Source organism: Balaenoptera borealis (genome assembly GCF_965194805.1).
Source record: "Balaenoptera borealis genome assembly, chromosome: 1".
NCBI classification, from domain to species: Eukaryota; Metazoa; Chordata; class Mammalia; order Artiodactyla; family Balaenopteridae; genus Balaenoptera; species Balaenoptera borealis.
In genome coordinates this window covers 191,907,197-191,924,416 of record NC_138860.1, presented here as the reverse complement: position 1 = coordinate 191,924,416, position 17,220 = coordinate 191,907,197, and the positions used below count along the sequence as shown (strand labels likewise).

General features: G+C 45.3%; 1 protein-coding gene across 2 annotated transcripts in view; it reads right to left on the bottom strand.

The window, feature by feature from the left end:
• The window catches only part of CEP104 (centrosomal protein 104), a 50,774-nt gene that overhangs the window by 5,250 nt on the left and 28,304 nt on the right, over nucleotides 1-17,220 (bottom strand). For both annotated transcript variants that reach the window (XM_082353378.1, XM_082353379.1), the window contains 6 exons: nucleotides 8,318-8,494; nucleotides 5,731-5,937; nucleotides 5,153-5,260; nucleotides 2,095-2,131; nucleotides 1,813-1,879; nucleotides 892-1,000 (listed from right to left, as the gene is read on the bottom strand). In XM_082353378.1, the coding sequence (XP_082209504.1) occupies nucleotides 892-1,000; nucleotides 1,813-1,879; nucleotides 2,095-2,131; nucleotides 5,153-5,260; nucleotides 5,731-5,937; nucleotides 8,318-8,494 (705 nt within the window). The remainder of the gene's footprint in view (nucleotides 1-891; nucleotides 1,001-1,812; nucleotides 1,880-2,094; nucleotides 2,132-5,152; nucleotides 5,261-5,730; nucleotides 5,938-8,317; nucleotides 8,495-17,220) is intronic.

The following is a 17,220-nucleotide window of genomic DNA, read 5'->3' as shown; positions in this document are numbered from 1 at the left end:
GTAGGGTGGACAACATTAAAATGAAAAGCTCCTGCTCGTCAGTGAAAAGGCCAGACACAGAGTGGACACCACACATTCAAGTGGCGAAGGACGCACATCCAGGTGTGTCAAGAATGACTATACGTCAGCAAGAGTGGGACTGGCACCCAATTCACAAGATGGGCGAGAAACTAGAAGTGCTTCGCGAAAGAGGGCAGCGAGAGGCCAGCGGGGGACAGCGCTCCAGCCCAGCATCGTCAGGAGAGCGTGACGGGCGCATGGCAGGTGGCAACTGCGAGGCTGGCGGGGACGGGGAGCGGCTCCCGCCTGGACACCAGGAGCGCTGCTCACACTGGCCCTGCAGCTGGACGCGAGCCCACCCAGCCATCCTACAACGAGGTGCGCACCCAAAAAAGTGCGTCCGCACGCGCGGAAGATTACACAGGGGTGTCTGTAGCAGCGCTCTTCCTAACAGTCTCAGCCCAAACCCAGAAGCAGTAGAGAGGACCGATAAATTGCGGTACATTCAAACAATGCAATACTGTAAAGCAAACCCCAAACGTTGCGTATGATTCCACTTCGGTAAAACTCACAGAGCAAGAAACAGAAATGAGGACAGTGACGACCCTGGAGAGGAGGGTGGGGTACCTTGGGGTACGTGGCCTGGGGGCGGTTACATGGATTTGTTTACCTTGCGATAATTCAGGAGCTGTAACACCTATGACTTGTATACATTTATATATATGTGTTACACTTTAATAATAAAGTAAGAAAAATCGACCCCAACAAAACTTTCCCCATAACGTTTCCTCTGAAAATGCTACGATTTGGGACATTTTTGTGATTCGGCCTTCGGGAGCGGCGTGTCCAGCTCGCCTGCCTGGGTCTGGCCCGCCCGTGCCAGCACCTGACCTGTTTGCAGTAGTCACATCTCGTCAGCATAAGACAGTGCTTCCAGTAATGGAGATCCAGGCCTTCTTCTGTGAAGGAGTCGCTCCTCTCCCCACAAAAAATGCATAAACTAAAACAAAACAGAAAGGTAAGAAATGAGGCACAGACCGGTTTAGCCATCCCCATTCTGCCGGCTCCCGGGGAGCTTTGTGACGCCCCCCGTGCCCAGCCTGTGGCCACCGTCCTGGACCCACTGAGTGGGCTTCAGCTTGACCTGGAGGCACGGCTGCCCCTCACCAAGGGGCCTCAGGAGGGGCTGGGTAGCTCCTCTATCAAAGGGCGCAAAAAAGAGTCTTTACCACGTAGGGGTTTGAGATAAAGTAGCTTAAGATCCCTTAGAATTCTAACTCTGTCAGCGTCACCAAGCAGAAAGGATATTTTAAATCACAAGAAAAGATTAGACCAAGACATTTCCCTTAAATTCCTTGTAGATTTGTCTCAGCCACAGCACAGGAGAAAGCATTTTGCTGCTATAAAATTTGAGCCTGACCATATTCAATATACTGTGATAAACCACAGTGGAAAAGAATATGAAAAAGAACATATATACGTATAAATGAGTCACTCTGCTGTACAGCAGACATTAACACACTGTAAATCAACTATGCTTCCATAAAACATTAAAAAAAATTTGGGGCCTGTAACGGGACTTTTGACGAACAGCCTGCTCATTTCTGTCGGGGAAGAGAGGAAAGGGTACCCTGACTCACAGCGGATGCTGCCTGGTTTAGAGGGCAACTTCCTAGCTTTCAGAATCACTGAAAAGAGCCAATTAGTTCACCTAATCCTAATGAACCAGGGAGAATACATTTATCTGACAGCATCTTTATGTGGTTAGTCCCTCTACTTATTCTACAGTGGGTTAGAGACAACTTTACTCACTTATCTAAATAGTGATTATCTGGAATTTCTGGAACATTAGGTGGGGCCGCTTTCCTTCCTTGAGTGTCTAAAGAAATTAAAAAGAAAGCTATTTAAATAACCTTTTGTAGAAAACTATTTTCAGAGTTTTAGTAACCAGTTTGATGGGAAATACAGTTTAAAAGCTACAAGTTCATAAAGGTAGTACTTTGCATTCAGCCCTGAAGCGTCGGAGATGCAGACATTCGCCGCGTGAATAAAAGTGTTTCTACGCAGAGCTTTCATGATGTGCGTTCTACGTACCCTGATTCTTGGCCTTCGCAGCTTCACTCTCTTTTTCCTGAAACAGAAGAACAGAAAGATCAGGGACAAATGGCTGCAGCGCGAGTGAGAGTCTACCCAGGGTCTACTGTGATCCTGGAGGCATGACCTTAGGCTGTGTGGTAGAATCTCCATCCGCAAACAACACACTTGTTTGAAAGAGTCGCCTTCTCAATCGTGGGCAGCAGTCTCCTCCGTCCTGCCCTCCACAGCCCCTCCCTCGGGCTCCTGCCCCCCCCCCCATCTCCATGGAAACAACTCTTCATCAAGGCCACCTGCACCCCCTCCGGGTCGTCTGCCCATCATCAGTGTCTGCCCGCCCGAAGGACGCACCATAGGCTCCCGGTGGCACGTGACTCCTCACCTGTCTCCTCCAGGCTCTTCTTAGTCCGGCTCCCAGGGCGCCCCCCCCCCCGCCCCCTCCAGGACTCAACCTGCCCCCCGTTTGTCCGTACAGACCCTGACGGTGCTTTCACCCAGGTCCCAGGCTGGACACCCATCTCTGTGCTCATGACCCAAATGTTTGTGCCATCACCTGGGCCTCTCTGCTACCCAGCATGTACTTGGGTCTTAACGTCACTTAAATGTTACTTAACCAGACCAACCCCCCCCCCACCCCACAGGCTCCCCCTCACGCGCGCCCCTCGCAGCCTCTGGCGCAGAGCCCAGAACCGCCAGCCTTCCAGGTATTCAGGCCACGAAGCCTGGAGAACCCGGCGGCTCCCACCCCTCCCTCCCCTTCCAGGTGTGGCCTGTCCCCGACCCATCAGTGAGCACCGCAGGCTCTGCTTCAGCACCCCAGGAGCCTGCCCTTCCCACCACCTGCAAACACAGTGGCCAGGGCAGCCCGTTACTGCCCCTGTAAAGGGACCCCCGGAGGCTCCACAGGCCACAGCACTGCTGCCCCGGGGGCCCCGCCACGCAGTGTCACGCGGTGTCAGGCGGCGTCAGCTGGCCGCCTCCCTCCTCTGGCTTCCTCTTCCCCTGAGCGGGCACCACACTCTCACGCACCGCGCATCTGCCTCATGGGTCTTGGCTGCTGGGCGTCCCCACTGTGGGAGGTGACAGCCGGGGGCGCACACTGCTGACCGGAGGAAGGACAGGGTGCGGGGCCCTGAGTGTCCACGGCGGGAACCTGCCCCTCTCCACCCAGCTCTCCTCCTCCTGCTCAGGGGCCTGCCGGGGGCTCCTCCTGTCACCAAGCTTTCCTCCCTGCACTGGCCAGTCTGCCCCACCTGAGCCTGCCAGACCCGCGTGGCCTGGCCTGCTGGCCACTGGTGGGGAGGGGCGTCTGGGACTTGCAGTTTCACGGGAGGACAGGGATGAGCCGGTCCCCTATCCACGGCATTAAGTGATGCATTACATAGACACTGTCTACTGTGTTTGTACAAAATCAAAGCTTACACGATAGGAACTTCTCTCCAACCCAAGCTCTGAATACAAAAAACACACGAGAATACAATTTTAGGACTGGGGAAGCACTTGACAGACTGATATTAAACTTGCAAATGGGGTTCACGTGATTTATACACCTACCGACTAAAGAAAGCAAACTTACACAAGTGGATTCTGGGCATCAAAAACAATTCTTATTAATGAGAGATGGGTTTGTATATCTTGCAGGGAAACAAATGAACAATGCCAAAAGTTAAATTTTAGTTGTAAAATCTACCTTAATCTATGCTTTGAACAGATTAGACAACTGGTAATTTAAAAATCTTTTCCTAAAACTCGTGAGCAATCAGGTGATTTAAAAATATTCTGCCGTTCTCACAAGTTGTGGAGCTGGATGGTGGTGGTGGTTACACAACGATGTGAATGTCCTCAATGGCACAGAACCGTACACTTAAAAATGGTTAAAATGGTAAATCTCATGTTATGTATATTTTACAATAATAAAAAATAGAAAAAAAGATTCTGTCATCCTCCTGCGAGATAGCTTCAGTGATCATCTCAGGACAAGGACAGCTGGCCGGCACCCACCCTCCCGAGTGGCCGTGCCGTGTGGTCTCTCCTCCTGGAGCAGCGGCCCTTGTTCCTGCCGCATCTCTGGAGCCCAGGGCAGGGCTGGCCCAGTGCAGGCGCTCAACAAACACTGAAGGATGAAGACGAGCCGGAGGACAGGCCTCCATGCCCCGCACCACAGACGCTGCGGGGACGCACAGCCTGGTGACCTCGGCAGCCCCCAGGCCGGGCACTGCTCCTGTGCTGCCCCGCCGGTCCCCCGCCTCCTCTCTTCTGTTCCTCAGTAGCCGCTTTCCCGCTCTTCTCACAGGCATTCTGACACGCCAGCGTCCAGCGGAAACGTCACTGTCACTTTCTGTCACAGGCACTTCGACATACATTCAGTCGTATTTTCTTTCTTTTTTGCCATTTTTAGTCACTTATTCTTTTTCTAAAAAGCGGTGGTCAGAGCACTTCCCAGGAGACCCACCCTCATGAGCACAGCCGGCCTCATGCGCCCACGCCCTCTCCCTTTTACTATCAACTTAAGGAACTTAATCACAAAAACCAGAGTGATGGCACAAATTTAAATCACGGAGGCAGGGCCCTTCAGAAGGGACACGTTTCATACAACCAAATACCATCTGATGCCCCCTGCGCACTAGGACTCAGTGCTTCTTGATGCGGAGCATTTGCCCCAAACCTTCCTTTTTTAATGCACGGAAATCAGACCTTCATATTCAAGCTTCTTTTCCTCCTTTGCCTCTGAAGGAGGCGAGAAGCTGCGGAGAGGACTTCTGTCCCTCTACCCCTCCCTGCCCCGCCAGCTCCTGCAGCCCCAAGCGTCCTCTCTAAACACGGCTGGGCCAGCAGCGCACTTCACCCCCCGGGAGAATGAAGAGCATGCAGGTGATTCAGTGGAGGATCCCTTTTATTTACCCCTAAACTAATTTAAAAAACAACAAAGAATAAAGATACCCGTTCGGAGAATCCCACGAAAAGCAAACCAAGCATGCTGTGCGTCTACGTAAGGAAATAAACGGTCACAGGATTTCGACCGAGAGCATGATGGTGAAAGACAGTGAACCTTGCCAACCTGGACGTCAGCCTGCATCTCCTTCAGTGCCGCCAACTGCCCTTGTAAAGCTTTAATCTCTTCTTTCTTCTGTTTTTCTGCTTCTTCTGTAGCCGCTCTTTTCTGTGCCTGGTATGAAATGATTTTCCATTAGAATTGATTCTTAGGGTAGCGTTGGAAATTGAGTGATAAGTTATAGCATATAAATTATGTTTCTTATGTATTATAATCGTCACTAAGACTAATACTATAGCTAGGATTAAAAGAAAATCCACCAGATCCGTCTAATACATGTTTACTGGTGGTTTTTTTTCTTTTTTGAATTAAAAAAATTTTTTAAAATTTTATATTGGGGTATAGTTGATTAACAGTGTGGTGTTAAATGTTTCCTGTTGATAGAAACTGCAGGTGTCCTCTCGGCCATCATCATCCCCGCACAGACAAAGTGGAAGAGCCAGGATGCAGGCTCAGGGACCAGTGACCTCCGTGTGCTGTGTTTCCCGTCCCCACAGCCCCGTGAACCATGTGTCAGTTTACTCACATAGCAAGTCACTTCTTAAACCTGGGACCAGGTCATACCATCAGGGAAGTTAACGTACCCTAACTTCAGCATCTGTAGGTCGGCCGTCTATCGTAGCAAATCCCTCAAAAAGCGTCCTGTAGAGGACGCTCCGGCGGGCGGCGCACTCCTCGGGAGGGAGGCGCTCCAGGACCCGCGCCCGGTGCTGCGCGTACAGGCCCAGGACCAGCCCCACCGCCGCCTCGCGCACCTTCTGCTCCCGGTGCTCCAGGGCCCGCACTGCGAACTAAGCACAGGGTCGGGGCGTGCTCTTGTTACTGGCTCGCGAGATAGCCACGTTTATTTCTTCTGGCATAAAAGAAACATAGGGACGTCACGGACATTTGAAAAACACCGAAGACAACGCCCACAGACTTCCAGCTATTAAGATACAGAGTTTTCCTCACTTCCTTTACTTTACATGTGCAGCTGAACTCATGTTGTATGCACAATTATTAGTGTTTTGCTTTCTCCTACTTCAGGTATTAAATAGCATTTCGAAAGTTACATCCCCCCAGAAACTTCATATTAAGTATGAGAAAATATTTCAATCATAAAGAGGAAATATAATAAACTTCATGCATCCACCATCTAGATTAACCAACGTTTATCATTTTTGCCGTGTTTGCTTCAGCTCTAAGAAACAGAACCCTAGGACTACGGTGCAAGTCCCCTTGGAAGTCTCCCTGGCCCCCTGGCCCCTCCCACGCCCCTCCCCCACCAGAGGCATCAGTGTCCTGAAGTCGGAGGGCACGTGCCCCCCAGACGTCTTCACTTGCTGCACAGTGTACGTGCCGTGTGCATGTGTGTGTGTGTGTGTACACATAGGATTTTTGTTTGACATTATAAATGATTCACTGTGCTTATCATTCTGACACTTTATTTCTTCTTATTCAACGTTCCTTTTTCAAGATCTGTGCATGACCTTGACGTAGGCAAACAATCCACTCCATCCATTTTAAGCTCTTTAGTGTCATCGGAACACAACACAATGCCCCGACGTTCCCACGTGTAGTAAACCCATGCCCCATCCTGGTCCTTTGGGCACCGGCCCCTCACTGGCTGGGCTTCCTCACTTCCCGTGTCTCCGCCTGCCACACACTCAGGTTTTACCCCAGACCTTGTCCTTCCCAACCCCCGCACCAGCTCGAGAAGTTCTGACTGTGAGCACCCCCCGGGGATGATCACCTCCTGCCTCTCCAGCTCACCTGTCTGCACTCCCTCCCGTCTGCCACCTCCCGCGAGTCTTTCCCGCCCCGCGAGTCCATCACCAAGTCGCCCCCGGCATCCCTGCAGGCCCTCAAATCTGGGGCCCCCCCTCCTCCTCCGTGTCCCCAGGTGAAGCAGAAGGTGCTGCGGGCTTGGGAATTGTGCCAGCTGGTTTCATGCTGGACTTTGGGCCATGGCGATCCTGGGGTCCTTGGCATCACGCAGTAAACTGACCCGTGACGTTTCCTGGTCGGTTTCCCTGCTCAGAGGTCAAGGGCAGCATCTCATACTTCCTGCTCGCCTCTCAAACCTCCCCATCCACTCTCAGCTTTGAGCCGACGCCCTCCTGTCGAGAGGCTGGCTGCCCGCTGCCCAGCTCTGGGCCGAGCCGTCCGAGCGTGCGCTGTGGCCCCATTCCATCGGCTGCCTGGGGGCTTGGCTCCTTCAATTAAAGCCTCACCCCCACCTCCAACTTCTACTCATTTCTCCTCCTTCTTAAACTCTCTGTCTGGATCAAGCCCACCGCATGGAGACGGACCAGCACAGGGGGACGTGCTCACCAACCCAGTTTCCCCACTTCCTTGGGGCACAGCTGTACACGCCTCCCAGGCCCTGCAGTGAGGATGGGGCCGCCTCAGTGGATGGAAATGTCTGAGAGTGGCTCGGCCCGTGGGCCCCTCCACTCACAACCTCTAGTCACCCTCCTCCGTTCAGTGACCTCGGAGGTCACGTGTGAAGCCGTGGCATCACACCGGGAGGAGACGGAGCCCCCGAGTGCCCACAGAGCAGAGCGGCCTCTGTCCCCACAGACGGCACCGGCCACAAGGGACAGCAGTGAGCCTCTGCTGTGTCACTGCCCTGGAGAGTGCGCATCTGTGATGGCAGCACAGCTTACTGGGCCAAAGCTTACGCTGGGATCCTGAAGTGGGCGTGGCCCTAACAAGGATGTAAGCACGTGGGGCCGGCTTCTGGTCTGTGCTGGGGAACAAGGAAACTGACGTGGAGGCAGGACAGACAGTGGCCACGTGACGCAGGGCAGGACAGGGGACACTGACCCACACTCAGGAGGCAGTCCAGGGGCTCCAAGTGAACAGACACAATCAGTGTGCACGTCTGGGGCTCATGGGGTTGTCCAGAGCACAAAGCATGCACCTCCTTCCACAGACCTGCCACCCGCTACGACGCGGCGTCACTGCTTGCAGAGCTTGCTTCCCTGGGGACACGGCTCTGCACGGCTCACGCCCCGACGCCACGGCGTAACCGGCAGCGCGACTCCAGCACCCTCATGTGTCAGAGAAAGCGGCGACGTTCCGAAATCGACCCCCACCTCTGCACGCAGCCAGCACCGGCCAGACGCTTGCCATGCTCCGGCCACCAGCTCGGGGCCCAGGCTGCGGCGGCCACCGTGGGGCACTTACCCGCATCACGCTGTCCACGGTGAAGCCCATGCCCTCCGTGCCCAGGTCCTGCAGCAGGCGGGCCAGCAGCGCCATCTGGCTCATGGCCAGGTGAGCCGAGGAGTTGGCTTTTAATGGCTGGACCAGGTAAGATGGGATAAGCTGGAGAGACTTCACTTCTTTAAACAAGGCCATTTCCTATAAAAACCAACATCATTTGTTAAGTTTTACTGGAAAATGCTAAGGGCAGCTTAGTGCCATCCGCAAAGTAAACACTGAAGGAAAAAACAGGAAACAAAAAATGACAGTGACAAATGGCAGTAAAGTCACTGATCTATAAGCTCATATTTCTATTTAAGATGTAATAACAATTAAAAACAAAAACCAAAAGCATCAGAAATAAAAACCACGATCACTTGGAGATTAATGAAAGCCTTACAACAAATGTGATTGGTAACTTAAGGTTTCTCTTCTCAGGATTTCACAACCTCAAGAAAAAGGTTTTCTAATTTCTAAAATTCTGAAAGAAATTAGTCCTGCTGCGAGAACCACCATTTCAGTATTTATTAAACATCAGCCAAGCATGTAACCACGCACGATACTGCAGGGGAACAGATCCCTGACGGGTTTAGATGAAGGAGGGTAAGTACCTCCACACAGTCCAATGTCTCCAAATGAGCAAGTCTTCCCGCAATTAAGATTTCATCATTTAATTAGCCAGACGCAGAAAAAGAAAAAAATGGTAAAATATTAAAGAGAAAGATCGAAGAAACAATAAAATATTGATAAAATATGAGCTGTAATATAGAAAGACATCTGTTTTTAGCAGGTCTGCAGGCCACACTACCCAAAACACCCTCTCATTTTGACAGTACAGTTAACTCTCTCTCTGGGCCCATGAGTAGCTCTGAACCAAAGGAAAGAAGAAAGAGGAAGGACAGCCCCTCAGAGCAGCATGAACAGTGAACTCCCACGTGACACACAGATGCTGAGGACGCGGGGATGCAGGGTCGGCTGCCCAGATGCTGGTGCAGAACGAGAACAGCTCCCAAGCAGAGGACACTCAGCACCACCACTGTCTCAGAGGTGAATGTGGCTTGAAAATAATTAGCTGCATATTCAACGCATCCTTTGAAAGATTTCCCCCAAATAGTATCACTTACTTGTTTTCTCTGAAAATTTAAGTTCATTAAACAAAACAAGATCAGTGGTTCTTCATGTTGGAGAAACTATGGCAGCTTTGGGTTCCTTCCCTAGAAAGCCGTGCACACTCACAGTACTGTGTGTGACATTCGAAGGAGCTCGCAGACTTTCTGAATCTTAATTTGAGATCTCCTAGACCAGATGGAGTCACTAATTTAAAGAGAGCAAAGCATATTCTCACACTGCTCGTCTAAGCGTGTGCCCCAAACTCTTCTTCTTAAAATTGTTATTGGAGTATAGCTGATTTACAGTGTTGCCTTATTTTCTGCTGTACAGCAAAATGAATCAGTTATATATAAATACATATCCACTCTTTTTTAGATTATTTTCCCATATAGGTCATTACAGAGTACTGAGAAGAGTTCCCTGTACTATACAGTAGGTCCTTATTAGTTATCTATTTTATATATAGTAGTGTGTATATGTCAATCCCAAACTCCCAATTTATCCCTTCCCCCGTGCTTTCCTGTTTTCTATGTCCGTGACTCTCTGTTTTGTAAATAAGTTCATTTGTACCCTTTTTAAAAAAAATTCCACATATAAGCAATATCATATGATATTTGTCTTTCTGTGTCTGACTTACTTCACTTAGTATGATAATCTCTAGGCCCATCCATGTTGCTGCAAATGGCATTATTTTGTTCTTTTGTATGGCTGAGTAATATTCCATTGTATATATGTACCGCATCTTCTTTATCCATTCCTCTGTTGATGGACATTTAGGTTGCTTCCATGTCCTGGCTATTGTAAATAGTGCTGCAATGGACATTGGGGTGCACGTATTGTTTTGAAATATGGTTTTCTCAGGGTATATGCCCAGTAGTGGGATTGCTGGGTCATGTGGTAGTTCTATTTTTAGTTTTTTAAGGATCCTCCATACTGTTCTCCATAGTGGCTGTACCAATTTACATTCTCACCAACAGTGCAAGAGGGTTCCCTTTTCTCCACACCCTCTCCAGCATTTATTATTTGTAGACTTTTTAACGACAGCCATTCTGACTGCTGTAAGGTGATACCTCATTGTAGTTTCGATTTGCATTTCTCTAATAATTAGCGATGTTGAGCAACTTTTCATGTGCTGTTTGGCCACCTGTATGTCTTCTTTGGAGAAATGTCTGTTTAGCTCTCTTGCCCATTGTTTAATTGTTTTTTTTTTTTTTTATATTGAGCTGCATGAGCTGTTTGTATACTTTGGAGATTAATCCCGTCAGTTGCTTTGTTTGCAAATATTTACTCCCATTCTGTGGGTTGTCTTTTCATTTTGTTTATGGTTTCCTTTGTTGTGCAAAAGCTTTTAATTAGGTCCCATTTGTTTATTTTTGTTTTTATTTTCATTACTCTAGGAGGTGGATTGAAAAAGATCTTGCTGTGATTTATGTCAAAGAATGTTCTGCCTATGTTTTCCTCTAAGGGTTTTACAGTGTCTGGCCTTACATTTAGGTCTTTAATCCATCTTAAGTTTATTTTTGTGTATGGCATTAGGGAGTGTTGCAATTTCATTTTTACATGCAGCTGTTCAGTTTTCCCAGCACCACTTACTGAAGAGACTGTCTTTTCCCCATTGTATAGTCTTGCCTCCTTTGTCATAGATTAGGTGACCATAGGTGAGTGGGTTTATCTCTGGACTTTCTATCCTGTCCCACTGATCTGTATTTCTGTTTTTGTGCCAGTACCATACTGTTTTGTCAACTGTAGCTTTGTAGTATAGTCTGAAGTCAGGGAGCCTGATTCCTCCAGCTCCATTTTCCTTTCTCAAGATTGCTTTGGCTATTCAGGGTCTTTTGTGTTTCCATACAAACTGTAAAAATTTTTGTTCTAATTCTGTGAAAAATGCCATTGGTAATTTGAAAGGGATAGCACTGAATCTGTAGATTGCTTTGGGTAGTATAGTCATTTTGACAAAATTGATTCTTCCAATCCAAGAACATGGTATATCTATCTGCTTGTGTCTTCTTTGATTTCTTTCATCAGTGTCTTAGAGTTTTCTGCATATAGGTCTTTTGTCTGCTTAGGTAGGTTTATTCCTAGGTATTTTATTCTTTTTGTTGCAAAGGTAAATGGGATTGTTTCCTGAATTTCTCTTTCTGATCTTTCGTTCTTCGTGTACAGGAATGCAAGGGATTTCTGTGTATTAATTTTGTATCCTGCCATTTTCATCAAATTCACTGATGAGCTCTAGTAGTTTTCTGGTAGCATCTTTAGGATTTTCTAGGTATGGTATCATGTCATCTGCAAACAGTGAGAGTTTTACTTCTTCTTTTCCAATTTGGATTCCTTTTATTTTTCTTCTCTGATTGCCATGGCTAGGACTTCCAAAATTGTGTTGAATAAAAGTGGTGAGAGAGGACACCCTTGTCTTGTTCCTGATCTTAGAGGAAATGCGTTCAGTTTTTCTCCATTGAGAATGATGTTTGCTGTGGGTTTGTCATATATGGCCTTTATTATGTTGAGGTAGGTTCCCTCTATGCCCACTTTCTGTAGAGTTTTTATCATAAATAGGTGTTGAATTTTGTCAAAAGCTTTCTCTGCATCTATTGAAATGGTCATATGGTTTTTATTCTTCAGATTGTTAATGTGGTGTATCACATTGATTGATTTGCATATGTTGAAGAAACCCTTCACCCTTAGGATAAATCCCACTTGATCATGGTGTATGATCCTCTTAATTTGTTGTTGGATTTGGTTTGCTAGCATTTTGTTGAGGATTTTTAAGTCTATATTCATCAGTGATATTGGCCTGTAATTTTCTTTTCTTTTTTTGTAGTATCTTTGTCTGGTTTTGGATCAGGGTGATGGTGGCCTCATAGAATGAGCCTGGGAGTGCTCCTTCTGCAATTCTTTGGAAGAGTTTCAGCAGGATAGGTGTTAACTCTTCTCTAAATGTTTGATAGTATTAGCCTATGAAGCCATCTCGTCTTGGACTTTTGTTTGTTTTTGTTCACGCTGCACAGCATGTGCAGTTAGTTAGTTCCCCAACCAGGGATGGAACCTGTGCCCCCTGCAGTGGAAGCACAGACTCCTAAACAGTGGACCACCAGGGAATTCCCTGTTAGAAGTTTTAAAATCACAGTTTCAATTTCAGTACTTGTGATTGGTCTGTTCATATTTTCTATTTCTTCCTGGTTCAGTCTTGGAAGGTTGTACCTTTCTGAAAATTTGTCCATTTCTACTAGGTTGTCCATTTTATCAGTGTATAGTTGCTTGTAGTAGTCTTTTATGATTCTTTGTATTTCTGTGGTATCTGTTGTAACTTCTCCTTTTTTATTTCTAATTTTATTGATTTGAGTCCTCTCCCTTTTTTTTCTTGGAGTCTGGCTAAAGGTTTATCAATTTTGTTTATCTTCTCAAAGAACCTGCTTTTAGTTTCACTGATCTTTGCTATCTTTTTCTTTGTCTCTATTTCATTTATTTCTGCTCTGATTTTTAGGACTTCTTTCCTTCTACTAACTTTGGGTTTTGTCCTTCTTTCTCTAGTTGCTTTAGGTGTAAGGTTAGGTTGTTTATTTGATATTTTTCTTGTTTCCTGAGATAAGACTGTCTTGCTATAAACTTCCCTTTTAGAACTGCTTTTGCTGTGTCCCACAGGTTTTGGATTGTTGTGTTTTCATTGTCATTTGTCTCTAGGTATTTTTTGATTTCCTCTTTGATTTCTTCAGTGATCTCTTGATTATTCAGTAGTGTATTGTTTAGCCTCCATGTGTTTGTATTTTTTACAGTTTCCTTCCTGTAACTGATACCTAGTCTCATAGCGTTGTGGTTGGAAAAGATACTTGATACAATTTCAATTTTCTTAAATTTACCAAGGCTTGATTTGTGACCCAAAATATGGTCTATCCTGGAGAATGTTCCACGAGCACTTGAGAAGAAAGTGTATTCTGTTGTTTTTGGATGGAGTGTCCTATAAATATCAATTAAGTCCATCTTGTTTAATGTGCCATTTAAAGCTTGTGTTTCCTTATTTATTTTCATTTTGGATGATCTGTCCATTGGTGAAAGTGGGGTGTTAAAGTCCACTACTATTATTGTGTTACTGTCGCTTTCCCCTTTTATGGCTGTTAGCATTTGCCTTATGTATTGAGGTGCTCCTATGTTCGGTGCACAAATATTTACAACTGTTATATCTTCTTCATGGATCGATCCCTTGATCATTATGTAGTGTCCTTCCTTGTCTCTTGTAACAGTCTTTATTTTAAAGTCTATTTTGTCTGATATGAGTATTGCTACTCCAGCTTTCTTTTGATTTCCATTTGCATGGAATATCTTTTTATGTCCTCTCACTTTCAGTCTGTATGTGTCCCTAGGTCTGAAGTGGGTCTCTTGTAGACAGTGTATATATGGGTCCTGTTTTTGTATCCATTCAGCCAGTCTGTGTGTTTTAGTTGGAGCATTTAATCCATTTATTTTTAAGGTAATTATCAATATGTATGTTCCTATTGCCATTTTCTTAATTGTTTTGGGTTTGTTTTTGTAGATCTTTTTTCTTCCCTTCTTCTTTTGTTCTCTTGTGGTTTGATGACCATCTTTAGTGTTGTATTTAGGTTGCTTTTTCTTTTTTGTGTGTGTATCTATTGTAGTTTTTTTGGTTTGCATTTCCCATGAGGTTTTGATATAGCAGTCTATATATAAACAAGGTTGTTTTAAGTTGCTGGTCTCTTACTTTCCAATGCAATTCCCATTTCCTGCATTTGTGCTCTCCTCTTCTCACGATTGCTGGTTTTGATATCATATTTGTGTGTGGATGATTTGCTTTTAGTGTATGTTTGCCTTTACCAGTGAGCTTTCCCATTTCTTAGTTTTCTTGTTTGTAGAAACAAGAATTCCCCCCCCCCCCCCACCTAGAGAAGCTCCTTTAGCATTTGTTGTAAAGCTGGTTTGGTGGCGCCGAATTCTCTTAGCTTTTGCTTGTCTGAAAAGCTTTTGATTTCTCCATCAAATCTGAATGACAGCCTTGCTGGGTAACGTATTCTTGGTTGTACATTTTTCCCTTTCATCACTTTAAATATATCCTGCTATTCCCTTTTGGCCTGTGGAGTTTTTGCTGAAAAATCAGCTGATAACCTTCTGGGGATTCCCTTGTATGTTATTTGTTGCTTTTCCCTTGTTGCTTTTAATATTTTTTCTTTGTATTTAATTTTTGTTAGTTTGATTAACATGTGTATTGGCATGTTTCTCCTTGGGTTTATCCTGTATGGGACTCTCTGCACTTCCTGGATTTGGGTGACTATTTCCTTTCCCATGTTAGGGAAGGTTTCAGCTATAATCTCTTCAAATATTTTCTCAGTCCCCTCTTTTTCTCTTTTTCTTCTGGGACCCCTATAATTCGAATGTTGGTGTGTTCAATGTTGTCTCAGAGGTCTCTGAGAGTGTCCTCAATTCTTTTCATTCTTTTTCCTTTATTCTGCTCCTTGGCAGTTAATTCCACCATTTTATCTTCCAGCTCACTTATCCGTTCTTCTGCCTCAGTTATTCTGCTATTGATTCCTTCTAGTGTATTTTCCATTTCAGTTATTGTGTTGTTCATCACTGTTTGTTTGTTCTTTAGTTCTTCTAGGTCCTTGTTAAACATTTCTTGTATCTTCTCCATCCGTGCCTCCATTCTTTTTCTGAGATGTTGGATCATCTTTATTACCATGACTCTGAATTCTTTTTCAGGTAGACTGCCTATTTCCTCTTCATTTAGTTGTTCTTGTGGGTTTTTACCTTGCTCCTTTGTCTGCAGCATATTTCTGTCTTCTCTTCTAATTTACTGTATTTGTGGTCTCCTTTCGCAGGCTACAGGGTGGTAGTTGCTCCTGCTCCTGGTGTCTGCCCCCTGGTGGGTGGAGCTGGGTCTTGTCCCTCTGGTGAGCAGGGTTGTGTCAAGAGGTGTGTTTTGGGGTGTCTCTGAGCTTAGTATGACTTTAGGCAGCCTGTCTGCTAATGGGTAGGGCTGTGTTCCTTTCTTGCTGGTTGTTTGGCCTGAGATGTTCCAGCACTGGAGCCTGCAGGCTGTTGGGTGAAGCTGGGTCTCGATGCCAAGACAGGGACCTCCAGGAGAGCTCATGCTGATTAATATTCCCTGGGGCTGGGAATTCCCTGGTGGTCCAGTGGCCAGGACTTGGCACTCCCACCACGGTGGCTTGGGTTTGACCCCTGGTTGGGGAACCAAGATCCCACAAGCCGCACAGTGTGGTGTGCCCCAAACTCTTAAATGCTCACTTCTATCTTAGCTTCCCCCAGCGCCCAGGCTACAGGAGGCGTGTCTACTCAAAGAATAAAAATATTTAGATCAAGACCATTATACATTTTTCTTGTACCCCATTTTTCTATTCTGATTTAATTCTCCATAGATTTTTATTTATTAAAAAAATTAATAGCGTACGCTGAATAAGAAAAACACTAGAAAAAGCAAACTGTACATTTTAATCATGTTTAAGGCAACATTTACCTGGTTTAGAACATAAGGAAAATATGGCGGTGAATCACTAAGGATAATCTATGATGCTCTTGGGTAGACAGGATCTTTTTTTTTTTTTTGTCCATTTCTTCCAGGTTGTCCATTTTATTGGCATAGAGTTGCTTGTAGTAGTCTCTTAGGATGCTTTGTATTTCTGCGGTGTCTGTTGTAACTTCTCCTTTTACATTTCTAATTTTATTGATTTGAGTCCTCTCCCTCTTTTTCTTGATGAGTCTGGCTAATGGCTTATCAATTTTGTTTATCTTCTCAAAGAATCAGCTTTTAGTTTTATTGATCTTTGCTATTGTTTTGTTTCTATTTCATTTATTTCTGCTCTGATCTTTATGATTTCTTTCCTTCTGTTAACTTTGGGTTTTGTTTGTTCTTCTTTCTCTAGTTCCTTTAGGTGTAAGGTTAGATTGTTTACTTGAGATTTTTCTTGTTTCTTTAGGTAGGCTTGTATAGCTATAAACTTCCCTCTTAGAACTGCTTTTGCTGCATCCCATAGGTTTTGGATTGTTGTGTTTTCTTTGTCATTTGTCTCTAGGTATTTTTTGATTTCCTCTTTGATTTCTTCAGTGATCTCTTGGTTATTTAGTAACGTATTGTTTAGCCTCCATGTGTTTGTGTTTTTTACGTTTTTTTCCCTGTAATTCATTTCTAATCTCATAGCGTTGTGGTCAGAAAAGATGCTTGATATGATTTCAATTTTCTTAAATTTACTGAGGCTTGATTTGTGGCCCAAGATGTGATCTATCCTGGAGAATGTTCTGTGCGCACTTGAGAAGAAAGTGTAATCTGCTGTTTTTGGATGGAATGTCCTATAAATACCAATTAAATCTATCTGGTCTGTTGTGTCATTAAAAGCTTGTGTTTCCTTATTTATTTTCATTTTGGATGATCTGTCCATTGGTGTAAGTGAGGTGTTAAAGTCCCCCACTATTATTGTGTTACTGTCGATTTCCTCTTTTATAGCTGTTAGCAGTTGCCTTATGTATTGAGGTGCTCCTGTGTTGGGTGCATATATATTTATAATTGTTGTATCTTCTTCTTGGATTGATCCCTTGATCATTATGTAGTGTCCTTCCTTGTCTCTTGTAACATTCTTTATTTTAAAGTCTATTTTATCTGATATGAGTATAGCTACTCCAGCTTTCTTTTGATTTCCATTTGCATGGAATATCTTTTTCCATCCCCTCACTTTCAGTCTGTATGTGTCCCTAGGTCTGAAGTGGGTCTCTTGTAGACAGCATATATATGGGTCTTGCTTTTGTATCCATTCAGC